Source organism: Eretmochelys imbricata, chromosome 13 (genome assembly GCF_965152235.1).
Source record: "Eretmochelys imbricata isolate rEreImb1 chromosome 13, rEreImb1.hap1, whole genome shotgun sequence".
NCBI lineage: Eukaryota > Metazoa > Chordata > Testudines > Cheloniidae > Eretmochelys > Eretmochelys imbricata.
This window is the reverse complement of record NC_135584.1, coordinates 15,864,644-15,882,530: the sequence shown is the minus strand read 5'-3', so window position 1 is coordinate 15,882,530 and position 17,887 is coordinate 15,864,644. Positions and strand designations below refer to the sequence as shown.

General features: G+C 37.7%; 1 protein-coding gene across 8 annotated transcripts; it reads right to left on the bottom strand.

Annotated features, from left to right (window-relative positions):
- Positions 1-236: 236 nt before the first annotated feature.
- Positions 237-17,886, bottom strand: DPM1 (dolichyl-phosphate mannosyltransferase subunit 1, catalytic). 8 transcript variants are annotated; one of them, XM_077832665.1, is made up of 9 exons: positions 17,641-17,886; positions 16,425-16,524; positions 14,095-14,128; positions 11,723-11,799; positions 11,585-11,610; positions 9,892-9,987; positions 7,464-7,532; positions 7,076-7,190; positions 237-2,476 (listed from the first exon to the last, which is right to left on the bottom strand). In XM_077832665.1, the coding sequence occupies exons 1-9, from the start codon at positions 17,757-17,759 to the stop codon at positions 2,135-2,137; spliced, it is 978 nt and encodes a 325-aa protein (XP_077688791.1). In that variant the 5' UTR covers positions 17,760-17,886; the 3' UTR covers positions 237-2,134. The 8 variants fall into 8 exon arrangements, with proteins under 8 accessions (XP_077688791.1, XP_077688793.1, XP_077688795.1 ...); XM_077832667.1 differs by having other exon boundaries at positions 237-1,885; positions 17,641-17,880; XM_077832669.1 differs by having other exon boundaries at positions 16,418-16,524; positions 17,661-17,800.
- Between the last annotated feature and the right edge of the window lies 1 nt (position 17,887).

The following is a 17,887-nucleotide window of genomic DNA, read 5'->3' as shown; positions in this document are numbered from 1 at the left end:
ACTCTTACAAAACTTTTAAACTAAGTAAAATTTTGGAATATATACAACTTTAAGGAGGCTATGACACCAATATATGGTAGACTTCCCAGTGATAAAATGCTGCTTAGAAATTATTTATATTGTAAATATCCCAAGTGTGAATTAATCTAACATTCCTTCTGGTGTTCCATTTTGTTAACTAGAACCATAGATCAGATGTTTATATCTACCAAGATAAAAGAATGCAAACAATTAAATAAAAATAATTATATTTAATGACGTTTTATTTCATTCTTTGGCTGCTTTGTCTCCCCCCACTCTAATTTTTCTAATGAATGTATTTTTTATTGGTACCAATTATACACTCTATTACAATTCACAACTAGATAGTACTCTATTTTACATATAATTTTGTATTTGTACTTTACAGCCAATTCTTTTCAGAGGCTGAGACATACTTGTCTTAATTATATTTAACATTCTTAGAACAGCAGTATCCTCTGCTTTCCTCCTCCCCCATGAATGTTTGATTGCACTCCACAAAATAGGATTTTGAAGTTTCCACCACCTAAAAGTCATCAGTGAAACATCGAAAAAATATAGAACTATGCTCTCATTCAACAGGTTCAACAAATTCATTAAACAGCTTCTAGAACAAATACAACTTCTGCATGGAGAACTATTGGCTAGAGCCTTCCCACATGAAGTCAACAGGAGGGGTCTTTATTGATTTCAGAGATAAGTGAATTGGGGCCTGTGTCACCATGGGTTCAGGTGGGATGGGTCTCTCTTTTTAAAAAATAAAAGTTCAAAGAGTATCAGATCGTTAAAGAAAAAATTATCTATAATCACAAAAAACTAGAGTAGTCCACATTTGTATATCTTCATATTTCTGTTTTAAAGAGGCTTCTGTTTCTATCACTCCTGTCTAATAGCATGTTTACAAAAAACAAGTCCCTGTAAGCATTTGTATTAGGAAATTCCTAAGCAACTAAACATTGTGTCATTTTACATAGTCTTACTTTTCTCCAGCTCCCCTGTAAGTTTTGTAGAAATGGTCTTTCTGACATTCTATGTAGACTTTTGTTGGGAAAAAGAGGGACAGCTATTGGTACAAGTATGTATAAAACCCCAATTATCTACAAACCACAAGGCAAAGATAAGATAAATCCTGTTTTTTCTGTCGTTACTTTCCTCTTCTTTTAAAGCCATCTTTAACTTCAACATGAATAAGATGATAAATTAATAATGTAAGCATGCAGCCAAGCTTTATGCAAAAGATCATTTGGATTTATTTGTGTATTATTCTTAAAACAGTATGTCTGACTGAAATTTTCAGTATTAGTCTGGAATAAAGAAAAAATATTTTGTCAGAATACAATTTAGAAAAACTGCATCTTTCTGTATACAGCAGGCTCTTGCTAATTTGCACACTTTATAATTTTCATGCACATAATAGGAAGAGGTATCATGACACTTTTCAACAAAAATGTACAGCACAGAACTGAAGTGTGGTCTAATTTATTAACACTTCATTATTTGTACGAAAAACAGTACTGCGTGGGTTTTCATTATTATACATTGTTCATAAATACACTAGTTCATTTAATTTGAAAATAATATTCTGTGATACAGTTTATTTGCTTTATTATGGTTGGTTCACTTAATCACAAATAGGCGATGGGTTTCCTGGTCACTAGGCAAAGCAGCAAGCTTGCACAATTGAATATATTTTAAAAATTAAATTTAACTCATGAGAATGTTGCATTTTAAATAAGAATTAACTTAGGGTAAGCTCTTATCATGTAGTTGCAAACAAAGTTAACAGTCCTTTTAAGAAAGACACTATTTCATTGCCTCCCAGTTTAGATTCACCATAGACACGGTCCACAAATGATATAGGAACCTGTTTAAAAAACAAAAACCACAAGAACAATTTATTCTAATTATTTTAGGAATTTAACTTCATTAATATAAAGAAAACACAGCTTGAAATCTATTATGCATTTTATATTACATTTAGCACAATCAGTATGTTCAGAACACAGCACATCATCATTTAAAAAGTGAAACTATTACAGATTTAAATATGTAGTGTGCTGGTTGTGTTAGCAAAGCCACTGTGCTTTTCCACACGGAGACCAGAATAGAAGACTCAGGTTGACAGAGACTTAGCAACAACACCTGAAGTCTCCAAAGATGGGTAGAATCTGCATTGGTGGTTCCTAACTTTTGTTGTTGAAGCGTCTCCTAGCAATTGATTTGTGGATGAATGCCATCTTCTGATGTCCCTGAATGCTGTGCCAGGTATAGTTGTGTCTGGTCTCACTGTGCTGTTTTTTTGTCTTCCATGTTTTCCCCCTTTAGTGTGGATTTGTCGTTTGTTTTTTTTAATCCCTTTCTGATCCGTCACCAGAAGGCTACATGTTGCATAGGATTGATGTCCATTAACAGTCTCATACACATCTGGGCTGCCTGTGCTCTCATTGTTTAGTGCCTCAGGAGTAAAAGGAGAAGAAAAGAGCAACTTAGGTTTGCGAGCTGCTGCCTGAGCTCACGGCCCTGATTAAGTGAGCTTCCATCCTGGATAACTACATTAAGAGCTGCCACAGAAACAGAGAGAAAGGCTTAGAGGAATGCCCAGCACTTTACCTACAGTTGTGAGAACACACTTGTAAGGGAAATGGGGCAAATATCTGGGATCATGCTGCTTTCTTTATCATCACTGTTCTACCATCAGTCTTAACTATGTCTCACGGTTGAGATACTAGAGTGTATTGTGGATCACACCTAGGGACAAGTCTAAAGATATTACTCTATCATTAGCCACTGAGTTTTCTGAACAAACTGTTCTCAAAGACAGGATCAGTGAACTGGACATCCAAGGGCTCACAACATGCTGTGAAGTTCCAACCAACCTCCTTATCTAAATTTCCTCTGGGTCAGTGAGGCAAATGTCCTTTGAGGTGGTTTAGGCAGAGATTGGCACAACTGGAAGTGGCAGAATTAAACAAGTACTTGCTTGATGCTCCAACATCAATTCCTCATCATTGGCAAGAGGGGGGGGATCATGAAGTGGCCTTCTGCTCAACTTCACTGACATAACAGAGCTGTATACAGTACTTGTAATCAATGCACATTTGGTATGCAACATCCACTTGGGTCTATGGATCTTCAACAAGCTGTTATATTATTTTTAGAAAAAAAGTTGCTTAAAATACATAATTTTTAGTTCCTTCAGTTATACAAACATTGTCCAAATTCACTTGCCGTTCATGAAAGGTTATAAACATATTGCTTCACCCAAGTACTTCTGTCCATTATTTTGCCAGAATGATATAAATACATTAGAGAAAGAGGAAGACCAAGGACTAAGCAGGCCTATTATTCAATGAGGAGGGAACCCCAATAACAGAAAAAAATGGAGCAATGGCAGAAGTGTTAAATGCTTTTTTGTTTCAGTTTTCTCTAAAAAGATTAGCAGCAATGGAATGACTAACATAGTGAACATCTGCGCAACTGGGATAGGATCTGAAGCTAAAGTAGAGAAAGGACAAGTTAAGAATTATTTAGACAAGTCAGATGTCTTTAAGTCAGCAGGGTCTAATGAAATACATCCTAGAATACTTAAGGAACTAGCTGAAGAGATTCTGAGCCATTTTCTTTGAGAACTCATGGAGGATGCGGGAGATCCCAGAGAACTGGAAAAGAGCAAATATAAAAAGGGGAATAAACACAACCCAGGGAATTATAGACAAGCCAGCTTAACTTTGGTATCCATAAAGATAATGGAACAAATAATCAGTCTGTAAGCAGCTAGAAGATAACAAGAACAAATCATCAAACCAACCTAACATCCTTCTTTGACAGGGTAAGAACCCTTGTGGACGGGGGAAGCAGTATATGATATACATCTTGACTTTAGTAAGGCTTTTGATATTGATTCACATGACCTTCTCATAAGCACACTAGGGAAATATAGCATAGAGGAAGCTATCAAAGTGGTTGCACAACTGGTTGGAAAACAGTGAGAGTAGTTATCAATGACTGACAGTCAAGTTGGAAGGGCATATTGAGTAAGGTCTCATAGGGATCTGTCCTGGGTGTGGTTCTATTCAATATCTTCATAAATAATTTGGATAATGGTATAGAGTACACTTTAAAAGTTTGCGGATGATACCAAGCTGGAAGGGGTTACAAGCGCTTTGGAGGACACGTTTACTATTCAAAATGATCTTGACAAATTGGAGACATGGTCTGAAATAAACAGGATGAAATTCAGTAAGCACATATGCAAAGTACTACACTTAGGAAGGAATACTCAATGGGAAACGACTGCCTAGGAAGAAGCATGGCAAAAAATAATCTGGGGGTTATGGTAGATCACAAACTAAATGAGAGTCAAAATGTAATAAATACTGTTTCAAAAAAAGCAAACATCGTTCTAGGATGTACTATCAAGAGTGTTGTAAACAAGACAAGAAGTAATTCTTCCACTCTATTCAGCACAGATAAGTCCTTAGCTGGAGTCCTGTGTCCAGTTCTGGGAACCACACTTCGGGAAAGATATGGACAAATAGGAGAAAATCCAGAGGAGAGCAACAAAAAAGATTAAAGGTCTAGAAAACATGACCTATGAGGAAAGACTGAAAAAATAGGGTTTGTTTAGTCTGTAAAAGAGAAGACTGAAAGGGGACATAGACTTCAAGGTACGTAGAAGTATGTTGTAAAGATGATGGTGATAAATTATTCTCCTTATCCACAGAGGACAGGACAAGAAGCAATGGGCTTAAATTGCAGCAAGGGAGACATAGGTTAGACATTAGGAAAAGCTTCCTAACTGTCAGGGTAGTTAAGCACTGGAACAAATTACCTAGGGAGGTTGTGGAATTTCCATCATTGGAGATTTTTAAGAACAGGTTAAACAAACACCAGTCAGGGATGGTCTAGATAATACTTAGTCCTGCCTCAGTACAGGCGACTGGACTAGATGACCTATTAAGGTTCCTTCCTGTCCTACAATTCTATAAGAACTCTTAATATTCGAATAGAAAAGCATGTGTAAAATAAGAATACTCCAGGGCCAAAATTCAACAAAATTATCTCTGCAGAAGCATATAAAATAAAAAATTTGGATCTGCACTCAACTGGCAGTTTCAATCAGAAATCAGCTGGCATGTGTAATATAAATACACACCACGCCCTTGTTATTGTGCCAGAACTGAGTATGTCTCATCTCCAGGCACAGCTGCCTATGCCAAAAGAGAGGCCAAGGCAATCATCTGGTAGATACAGTTCTACTTCTCACAACAAGAACAGCTAGCCAAAGAAGAACATAAACTAAGACATCCAACAAACTCCCCTAGCTTTCTCACTAGGATCCCTTTGACAACATTGACAAGCACCTCAACAGTTATATTTAGCTGGGATAGGAAGGAAAAAAAATATCAGTAACTCCATGCTGGAGAGGAAGTCAGTGCAGGATGCTTAAAGTGGCATGGCATTCTATGAACAGTGAAAAGAGAACATTTTGTAGTCAAAAGCCATCCAACATCATGTATCTTAGGGCACAATTTCCTCCACAGAATTAGAATTTACCTCTTAAACTGTTGCTGGACTCCACCTTCTTGTTTAAGAGTATGTCATATTTTTAAATGGTGATGATTTACATAGTGCAAAGGCTGTAACCCTGATACCACCAGAGTATGCATCCTGTGCACTGAAGTGAATTTCACACCTGGTACAAAAGAGCAGCAAAATAAAACAGAGAAGCATAGGAGACCATCCAGGTACGGCATATGCCAACTCTGCTACACACCACACAACTGTTCTCTTTTGAGTTGGTAGATCTCAACTATCTTTTTCTTTTCATGGCCAGGTTATGTCATATTAAACTTTGACTACTATTGAATTTTAAAGTATGCACAGAACTGAAATCCTAATCTTCACATGCAGATTTTGAAATGGTGTGAGCATACACATACACACAAACGTGCCTAATTTAGATCCTAGCACCTGCAATTACCCAAATCTGCATGCACATTTATGTGCCCGATTTTTCTGAAAATCAGGGCCTTAAAGATCTGTATCTAGATAAGCATTTCCAGGAAGAATCTGTCAGAAACAACAAATATTTGTATGGTTCTAATATACATGATTTAAACTACATTTATACATTTTAAAATGTGTCATGAGTGCCTAGAGCTTGAGGATTTATCATCATTAATTTTTGCATTACCATAGCATCTAGGAGCCTCAACCATGGACCAAGACCCAATTGTGTTAGGCACTATACAAACTCAGAACATAAGACTGTCACTGCCCCAATCTAAGTATAAGACAGGAGGCAGACAGACAGAAGGGGGAAGTACAAGCAAACAATAAGACATTGTTGGTCAGCATAATCAGCAGTTATATCAGTGTACCAGCAGCCTAACTGTTGTCAAGTATTTTTTAGGCATCCTGGCAAAAGAGAGTTTTAAGGAGATTATAAAAGAGGATAATGAGGTAGCTTTGCGGATGTTTTCAGAGAGCTGCTTCCAATTGTGAGAAACTACAAAGAGATTTGACAATTTAGCAAGTGGACAATGGAAGCTAAGAGTAGGTGCAAGGGAGATCAAGAGTTGGGATGGGTTGGGGACCCTGGGACAAGTGGAGAGGTTAGCGGAAGAGAGCAGATGAGAAACTTCTGCATCTGACAGGAGAAAAGGAGGAAAGAGAGTTACAGGAGGGGATGGAAAAGCAAACCAAGGAGACAGAGAAGGTCATATTATATTTTGTCAATTTTCTCTTAGAAGAAATATGCAAGATCCTGCACAGAGAGACAAGTGGAAGAAGGAGGGGAAGGTCTGAAGAGTGAGTCAAAGGTGGCAAAAAAAAAAAAAAAAAATCAGCTATGATTGCAAGTGTGGGATTTAATTATGTTGGAGAAGTAGAGTTGCAATCATAACCCCCTTAGGGTCATTTGAAAATCCCAGCCCATAGCTGCAATGACACTTCCTAGGAGTTCTTGCTCGGCAGTTTCTTTGCTTCTAATAGCCCAAACCCACATTTAAAGTATAAAATTGAAATGTGATTTTCTATGCTTTTACTGTACCTCTCCAATAGTGTATCCTAACTGTCTAGCTCGAACAATCATCTCCATCTGGAAGACATATCCTTTAGAAACACATTTTTCCATTAGTTTCTGCAGGACCTCCTTTCTGTATAACCTGTAAATTGAAATGAAATTGAAACCTGTGGCAAAACTTTGGATTTCAGATACAAAAATAACATGTACAGGCATTGTACTAGCAGCCTACCCACATAAATACTGTTTAAAAATAGTCACTAGAAAGTTTTATAACTCCAATCCATCTTTCTTTACTCAAATAGATGTCATAGTTCCCACTACATATTCTTGGATAACAATTGAGAAAATTTTAATACAACCTCATAGTTATAAAAAAAACCAAAACAAAAACAAAAACAAATGAGCCATGTACCTGAAACTTCCTGTTAAATCTGATGCACCTGGTCTCAACAAAACCTGAGTGACAAAGTTGGCACCACGACTGTCAAAGAAGATATACATCTCAATAACCACTCAAAACAAAGTTTAGAAAGTACAAGCAGGGTTTCCATAAAAGAATTTACCATTTTAACATAAAAAAGGCAAGATTTTATTGCTTTATATGGAAAGTTATATAGCTAAATAGGTTTTCACTGCACTAGACTGGATTATTAAATGTGGAATTTGAAGTAAAAAATATTTAGATCAGTAAATACACATTTTGCTTTTCAACTGGAAGTGAATATACAGATAACAATGTTCTTTAAAAAACAAAACACTGTTTTTAAAAGCCAGATTTACTATCCTTTTACATGTTTATAGTAGAATTATCATATACAACATTATACTGCTCTGTAAAGCAAACTGCAATTAAAATTATATTGCAATATAATTTTAGACAGATTAGTCTTCTGCTTGGATAATGTTCGCCTGTAAGAGGAGGAGAATGATGGCCTAGCAGACAGGACACTGAACTTAGATGTAGAAGATCTGTGTTCAGTTCCTGGCTCAGGAAGATTTCCTCTGTGACTGTGGGCAAGTCATTCCTAAAGTCTCACAACTGTAAGGGGGCATGACTTCATGTATAACTCTGTAGCTCCAAGCACACTTTGGACACTAGACAGTAATTCTATATAGCCAATATATGAATGGAATCAGTACATTCCACTTCCTCCAGGCTTTTGCTCTAGTCAGTTTGGTTTGGTTGGCAGGAAGATGAGGATAACTCATCCTGCCATTTCTGATTGTTTTTAATTATCAGAAACTTATTAATAAGTTAAGAGACTGATGTGAATTGTTTGAAGTGTACAAAAAAAGCATTTCCATTTATTCTGAGGTATCCAACTCTTGGTTTGGGGTTCCCATTTAGTTTTTAACTTATCCAATTAGCTAGCAAACAAGTAGTCCCTCTCAAAGAATGCAGCTCTTCTCTTCAGATTTAACCTGGCTGCAATATTATATCGTTCTAAACTCTACCACAGTTTCCAATCTAAGAATGATTGTTCTATCTCCATCAGTTCCTGTGGGGTCTGACTTAAATCCAAGAGGAAAAAGCACCCACATCAGCTGAAGCTTACACAGAGCTCTGTGTAAGCTCAAAAACTTGTCACTCTCATCAACAGAAGTTGGTCCAATAAGAGATATTACCTCCCCACCTTTGTCTCTCATAAAAAGATGAGTAGTTATTCTAGCCATTAAAATAAAAAAACCCTAAACATAATAGGTGTGGTGCCAACTCCTTTTCAAAATGACACCAGGGCTTCTGCTCCCAATTCTTTTGAGAGCCAACTGAGTCAGACTTGTTTTGAGTGAACAGACCTCAGACACATTCGAGAAGAGCAAGATTTTATGGGGGGCGGGGGGGGAAATCTACCCCTGCTGATTCAGCCCTCAGTGATTACAAGTCCACCACAGAATTCAGAAGCTGATCTCATGTTCATATGTGACTTATAGCATTTTTATTTTGTCTTCTCCTTAGGAAAAAAAGATTTCCAACTGTCTATGGTTAGAACTGTATTAGACTTTCTGGCAAGATCTAAGGAATGGTTTATATAGGCTGGTAATAAATTTTCACATGAAAGCTTATGTTAGATAATGCTTAATAAATGAAAGACAATATTATAACCAAAAAGAGAGCAAGTGGTTTACTGTCCAGGGGAAAGGCCAGCACAGCCTTTCAATATAAAGGTACACACCTATGAACTTTGAAGAAATGTAGCAGTAGAAGCTAGTGTTCTATAGGTGGCAAGGCCAAAAACTGTCCCAAATTGATACAGTGAAGATTTACCCACAGTAGTGTTCCAACTCTGACCTAAGTAGTCCAATTTCCCCAAAAAGATCACATGGTTAAGTTCTTTCTTGATGTTCTCTTATCCAGAAAATATCAAAGCATATAAGTTTCTATTCTATTATTAAATAGGATTTTGTGATGAGAAGTACTGTTCTGTTTAAACTACTCATACGTCCCCTCATCACTGTTTTATCTTAGTGCTTCACAAACTTTATTCTCAACATCTTTGGGATGTAGGGAAGTACTATTATCCTAATTTTACGAATGAGGAATAGAGAGGCTAAGTAACTTTTGTGTGTATGATCCTGGGCAAGTCTCTGGTGGAGCAAGGAATTAAGGCTGGGTTTCCCAAGTCTGATGTTATAATGCCTTAACCACTGGACATTCTTTCCTTGTCATTTGAGATCTAATCCAGTTCATGCAGAACTGCAATTTGAACTCCCAGGAAGGGGGAGTCCCAGAGATGAAAGGCATGATGATTTATCGGTTGAGTGCGCTTTTCTTTGAAATTCTTGAAAAAAATTTGAGCAGTAATTTTCTTATCCGCAAATATATAGGTAAAAATACTAACCTGATTATTTTTCTTTTCAAATCCCAGCCGTGCACACCTCCATTTCCTTTATACCGAGTTCCAGACACAATGTCAAAGTTACCTTCTTTTTGCTTTCTTCAAGAAATACAATTTATTTCAAACATGAAAAGTCACTGTATTAGTTTAAAGCAAATTTATATTGTATAGACCTTCAAACAAGGTAGGATAGAAATTGGCATGAAGGCGATAATTATGTTGGTTACATTTATATACCTTTTTAAACTACTCTCTTTACATTCTTAAAAAGCAGAACTATTTCAGAACATCTCATAGAACTTCAAAGACTGCTTCATGAATAATTTATCTAGACCTACTTATTTTAAAAAGGAAAAAGAAAAATTAGACTCCAATGTAAAATGGAGATTTAAAAAAACCAACATATTAAAATATTTAACCACCACCACAAACCGACAGTAACAAGGAAATTAAAAGATAAGTCTGATGTTATCCTGCGCCCCTCACTGTACCTAGCTCTTCAGAATATTATATAGAATCCTTTGTTTGAGATCTTCTGCATTACATCCCAGAAAGAGGAAAATTATAAACAGAGTGACACCCTTAACTTTGAAGATACTTGCTCTCGATTATTTTTGATACAACTTTTAACGTTAAGGAAAAAAAACTTCCATAATTAGTGAGAGTTAACTCTATTTTGTAACTGGGTACTGCAACTTTTAACAGATCACTGAGTCATTGTGGAAAACAAAACTTTTGTTCAGGGACTGTTCTTGTAAAATAAAATCTAGTTTTAGTCTTTAAATTTTTTTGACTGATCTTTTAACTACACATATACTTCTACTCTCAAAATGATAAATAATAGTTGTAACTGTTCTATCTAGCTATCTCACAAAATTTAAAGTCTGGTTCTACTCTGAAAATTAATAATTCCATTGTGGAGTTTCATGGTTATTGTTTATCAGTGACTCAATATCAAATATCCTCAGTGTGCAAGTACAAAAGATATTTTTTCTTTGAACTGGAAGCCCTGCAAAAATTAAGCTAGGATCTCTCCTTCTTGTGCATCGTCACTTGTAAACTGAATTCCACCTCAATTACACCTGTGCAACCCCATCGCCTTTAACTAGTTTGCAAAGGTGTAACTTATTAAACACCTCTACTGATGATGCACTAGCAGGACTAGAATCCAGCTCTCTCTCTCTCTCTCCACTATCCTAGCCCCTGCAAGGACAACAGGAGTAAAAAACTTTATTTAGTCATTCAACTCAGCATCTTTAATGCTAACTGCACACTTGAAGCAGAACTGTAGAGTAAGAAGATACCATTTTTACTAAGTTACTTTTCAAAGTAAAACCAGTTAAAAAGAAAAATAAGTGCTTAGTAACACATTCTTTCTTCCTTTAAAGACATGTTCTTGTAGTCCTTAAGCAAATAAAACTTCCATTGAAGTCTATGGGAATTTTGCTGGAGTTAATGTCTGCGGTACTGGTACTTTAGAAATATTTGGGTCTTATCAGAGCCACCCAAATCCTTGCCCTGACTACAGTTGCAGTTGGTGCTAAGCCTTGAAACAGTTTTTTCTGATGCAACAGCCATACAGTAATGGAAGGTATTCAAATGGAGGTAGCCATACAGTAATGGAAGGTATTCAAATATTAACATGCAACTTCAACAGCTTAAAAGTTATACTCCAAATATTAAAAATGGTACCCACCTGATGAACTCTGGAATAAATTTTGGCTGAAAACAGGCAGATGGGTGGGAAAAGAAGAAAAAGAAAAAACAAACAATCAGTAACAATTAATTAAAAACACTTACAAAAAAAAAGACCACACAAGATATAAAAACTTACATGGTGGGAGAGGTCCGCATCCATAATAATAATGAAATTCCCTGTGGCATGCTGCATTCCATGAATATAAGCAGTGCCTGATAAAGACATCATAGAAATAATTTCATCACTATCTTAACATGCACACAGGTCTCTAACCAAATTCAATCTTTCTACAAAGTCTCAAAATTATATTACAAACGTGGATTAAGTAAATACCCCTGAGGTTTTTGTTTTAAAAAATAGCATATAAAAATCATCTTAATGTTTGAAGACTGCCATTTCTCCAATAATTTCAGTACTAGATTCCAAAAACCTAAAACTTTGCAGGACAAACTTCACTGCAGTAGAAATAACCAGAAAAACATGACTTCGTAAATGGATAGCCACTACAGGTAAGAATTTCCACAGTGCCTAAACTACTTGAAAATAGACTTACTCACCTAACTAACTCATGTGCTTTTGAAAATTTTACCATTGACCTTAAACATACTTCTTATTAACTTCTACTTTGTTCAGTCAGTCAACATTTACGAAAATGCTCCATCTGATGCCTAAGCTTAAAATCTTTCCTTCCTCAATTTAAATTTTTTTGTTTTAACCACATTATGTGAATCAGTTCATCTATATCAATAAGAGACAGAACAAGCTAAGGTATCCAAGTTTTTCCTCAAGCAGGCCACTTTCTGATCTCAGTGATGCTGTTTTAAGTCCACATTTTTTCCAATAAAGCTACAATGGCATAACTGAAATCAAAATCTGGCACCCGCTCTTCATTACCTCAGATTAACTTTGCTGTCCTCCTAGAAATTTTCCAAAAGGTAGATGTCAGTTTTTAAAAAGCATGCATCCAGATGTGGACCTTGGTGCCCATATCAAGCATTTACACAGGGAATTCTACTTCTAATTAATGAACAGCTCATCTCTTGTCTCTTTCTCATGATGTTTGCAAAATTACAAGCCAGGAACGTAGCTGATCCATGCAGTGTATATAATTAGTAAATATATTTATTACAGGAAAGACAGGGTGCATTAAAAACCCAGAACCAAGCCAATTTTAATAAATATAAATAAATATAGGATTTTGTTCTTTGAAACACGGAACAGAGGATTACAACCAAGGTAAAGATAAATATTAGATAGAAAATAAAAGATACTTAGGCTTTTTAAGGGCTCATATCTAAATGAGAAATGCAATCTGATATAAAAGGTGAATTTAAATACAGACAATTCAGTATCAAGACTTAGAACTTTGTTCTCCTTTTGAGTATTGGCACATGCCATAGTTAAACATTTCCTGTGGGACAAGTAGATTAACTGCACAATACTTCACCAGCTTGTGGGAGAGGGAGGTGTCAAGAGATTCAATAAGAAACAAATACTGATTTTCATTAAGTCAAGTAGGTAAGTTGTGTTCCCTTGCTTTTTCCATTTCAATTACTGGAGGTGAAGAAATCTGGCATGACTAACCTTCCCCCAGTATGTTTTGTGATAAATGTTTTCATTTGAGTAAGAAAATTATGAAACGCTTAATTTTTGCCTTTTTTTAAAAATAACAGTGAAAAACAGACATGTTCTGCATATTCCTTGAGTAGTAGTAATGAGGCAATGGTGGAGCTACAGAAGATCCAATCTTGATCATTTAAATTCACAGCAATCTTAGAATTGATTACAGTGGTTCAGGATTGGCCTCAAAATTAGGACTACATCCTGGTATGAGATAAGGAACTCTTGTAATGTGCCTAAAAGACTTCAAATTCACACTGAACTTAATAGGGGAGGATGGTGCTCCCTTGCATGACTGGACCATTCAGGGAAATGTATGATTTGAATTACAGTAGTACCAGCATGTCCCAATAAATTGATTCAAGCCACAATGAGCACTATACAAACACACAGTAGGAAAGAGTTCCTGCTCTGAAGACCTTAACAAATTAAGAACCCAGTTCTGCAATTTGCTGCACGAGTAGACTGTTACACTTGCGCAGAACCCTAGTGATTTCACTGAGTCAATGGGGTACCATGTGGGCACAGCAGTCTGCCCATCTACAAGTGGCAACTTGTTTAAATTTAGAATCTGATCGCGTAAAAAGTAGGTGAGGCAGGGGAAGGAGGACGAGCATAGTAACTGTTTTCCTTCTACTATGTAGACTGGCCAAGACCACAATTTGCAGGTTTGAGGTTGTGGGGAACTTGCTGTAAGTTCACTATAATATAACGTGTGTGGTTTTTTAATCACTGCACATTTGTTTGCTTATAATTACCTGATGAAAACGTTTATTTCTGTCTGAGGGTTCCACTATGACTCCTCCTATGGAATGTTAAAACTAAAAACCAAACAAAACAGATAGCAGGAAGTTTTACTCTAAACCAGAAGCTTAATGAGTACTTACCCAATCCCAGCTTTTTTGCTCTGGGCCTTAGAAGCTGCAAGATATTTGGGGAAATTAGGTCATAAATTAATAAAGTTCTATTAGCTGAGACTAAAGTTTCTCACACTTTCTGTGACATCCCACCATTACATAGCTCAAGATGCTGAACCAATACTGAAAGAGTGATTCTTTTCCTTTAAATATCTAGATACTACACAGAATCAAATTCACCTAAGGAAAGACAGGTTCAACAGAAACATATTAACTGGATATATAAACTAGATTAAAAGCCAATCTATTTTAAATTTTACTGAAGAACTTCTGTGTAACATTCTGGTTGTTTTCTTAAGCCTCTCCTCCCACAATACCCACTTTTTGAAATACCCTCTTACAAAGCTGAACACACAATTTCCCCCCCACCAATTTTGTGGGGCGACAAACATTAAGAGGTAATATCTGAGCAAACTCTTGGAGTGACTTAAAATAGTCAGTACTGAATATACACTTTTACACACAAGTGTAATTCAGCTTAATAGTCGGTCACCTTACTGAAAATCATCAGTAAGTTGTCAGAGGGAGCTCAGCACCTCATAGGTCTAGGTTCCTAGACCAAGGTTCCTAGGCCAAGGTTTTCTTTTTTTTAAAAAAAAAGAGTCTAACATTAGACATTCAAGTCCATATTTAGATTCCCGTCTGATTTTCAAGAATGCTGAGCCCCTCAAAATTCCCACTGACATTAATAAGAGTTGGTGGGTGCTCACTGAATAGGGTGAACCAAGTATGGACTTTGGAGTGAACCAAATATGGACTATGGGCTAACTTTAGACTCCTTGATTTAAAAATCTTGGCTTCTTTTGATCCATTATAAGTGCCTGTGAGATTATAAACATTAGTGTGAAAACCAAAGGAGAACAAGGATAGACCTCCTGTAAAAAGTCAGTTGCCATTAGAACTTCTGTAGAATGGTTATTTTATTCTCTTTTCTTTTTCCCAAAAATCTTTGTACAACTCTCTGTAGGAATCTCAGTTCCTCTGTTTCTCAGCCAGTTTTAGAAAACCAAAAGTAAACTTCTTGACCTTCAGTAATGGAGTTTCCTCAGACCAGGATAAAGTTACTACCTAGTAAACAAGAAGCACCATCAAATTTTTTAAATATAGACCTTTGTGCATCAGTCAGAACTGATTTTGCTCACTACCTATAATTAATTTCAGGAAGCAAAGAAAACTGGACTACAAAGAAATCATAACTGATTTTTACTGATGCTCTCTTATTTTCCTGACATTAGATCAGGGTAAGCAGATGTCTATGCCTGCATGGAGTTCCACTGAATTATATGGGACTCCACGCAATATCAAGGGTCAGCTCATGTGGATCCGACTGCAAGATCGGGGGCCTTCGAGACAAGTACTGTAGTGATCTGCATTTGGTATTACTGTTTTATACAAAGTAGCAAAAGAAAATACAACAAAAAACTCCAAACTCCATATACACACTTATCCTTACACAATCTTTAAAAATATTATTTTAAATTCACAAACACAATCTTAAACTTCAGTCCCAGAAAATGAAACTTTACAACTGTCAATTAATGGACCCAGGAGGTGGGGGAAAGAGGGAGATAAAACGTATTACATTTTTTGTTTCTCAGAACACTATGAAATTGAACTTTTAGTTCTCAGACCATATTATGGTTATGTGCTTTTATCACTGAAAGGAAGCATCTGTAAATACTCAAAGTCTGAATGAATTAAAGTGATATTTACCCCATCATATATACTTCACTTTATTCCAAGATATTGTTCTGGAGTAGTACAGAGAACAGAAACCCCTAACAATCCTGTTAGAAGGTTCTTCATATTAATTAGTATATTTACTTAGAAGTAAATTATGAAGAATAGACTAACATACATCTGCCTAGTTACTCACACCTGCAGCCAAAGAAAGTAAAATTCAGCTTTATCTACTCCTCATCTTCCCTTTTAAATATGCCCAGCCCAAGTACAATCATCATAATTTCTTTGACCGGGTGCATGTGCACAAAGTACTGAAAACATTTTGTAAACATTAATTCATGGGGCTTCACAATATTCCCTGTGAGGCTGCTATTATTACTATCCTCATCATTTATCATCATGGCCTCTTAAGAGCTCTTTTAGTAAAACACTTCTATGAGTCTATGATTTTATTGTAGGGTAAACTGGCTCACAAAAGTTAAAACAGATTGCCCAGGGATATAAAGAAAGCCAGGTCTTGCACCCAGAAGCCCCAACTTTAACCCCCATTCTAACCACTTTAAATACTTCTCTATCCAACAAAAAAGAAAAGCAAAGAAAAAAAACATACCACTCACAATTTTATCTGAACCATATATCTTTTCCAACTGTTCAGCAACTTCCCATGTCCCATCTGGGCTTCCATCATCTATGACTATAATTTCAAAGTTGCTTCCACTGAAATGACAATTATTTTGAAATGAACACGTGGGAAGCCAATTTCAGCAGCTATGTTGTTTCAAAAGGCTTGAAACAGAAGAAAAAAAATGCAGAGTGGTCCACTAGCAGCAAAAATACAAAAAGTTGCAGCTTTTATAGACATATTTTAATGTACTCCTGTTTCACTTGCATCTTAAGATACAGTTGCTTCACAGCAAATTGAAACAGTACCAGCCTGTCCATCATCTTACTACAAGACTCATTTCTAGTCCCAAGCCTGTTAGATATTAAAAGGATCACTGATCCCTTGATCTAGTAATTTTTCCTCATAGTGGTGCAGGGCTGATTACATATGCCAGATTCGTACTGTGTTTACAGTAATCTTGTTTCCGTAAATAAAGAGTGGGGAAAAAAGGAACTCTTCACTGTTAGATGCACTTTCCACCGCTAACAGAAAGAATGTAGACGTTTTCACACCACGAATGACTTTATTATCCCTCTAGGCTATTGCTAGTACTTTATAAATTCTTATGGACAGGGACCAACTAGTTATATGAATATTTATGCTCAGATTTTCAAAAATGTGTTTGTGTGTGTGTGCGCGTGTAACTGTGCGAAAAGCCAAAGAGCTCCAAAAAGCAGGCCCAGAAGAAGTTAAGAGCACTTAATTTGTAAGCTTCCTGGGGCAGGCACCGCAGTTGTTGCTCTACAGGTGTGACCGCTGACACAATGGGGGCCTGGGTTAGGCACTACCACAACCCGAACAGCCATGCTAAAACCTGGCCTCCACCGCTGTGACGCGGGAGAGGTTACTAATGCGGAGCGCTCGCACGGCAGCAGCTGTCCCGGCGGCCGCAGCCTGGCGAGCTACCACGGCAGCCGACCCGCGGCCAACTCGGCTGGACGGGCCCGTCCCCGCCGGCGGCCGCGCTCGGCCGGCGTACGTTCAGCCCCCCGCAGGGATCCCCGCACAGAGGCGCCGGGTCCGGCAGGCTCCCGGGGACAGGGACCGCGGGGCTGCGCGGCGATCACGCAGCACCGTGCTGGGGAGGGGGCGACGGCGCGGCCCGGCGGGCCCCGGCAGGGGGCGCGGAGTCAGGCACGGGTGGGCGGGGGAAGCCGGGCCCCGGGTACCTCTCGTGGAAGCTCCGCACCAGCAGCCAGACGATGAGCGGCAGGTTCTCGCGCTCGTTGTACGTGGGCAGCAGCACCGAGTACTTATCCCGAGCTCGGTTCAGGCTGGCCGCGGCCATGGCGGGACCAGAAAGCACCCGGAACTAGCGGAGCGGTTACTACGCTCGGGGAATGAGGCAGCCAAGGCCCAGCGAGCCCGGCGCGTGGCACCGACGTGTGCGGAACGGGTGGGGCTCAGTAGCCCCGC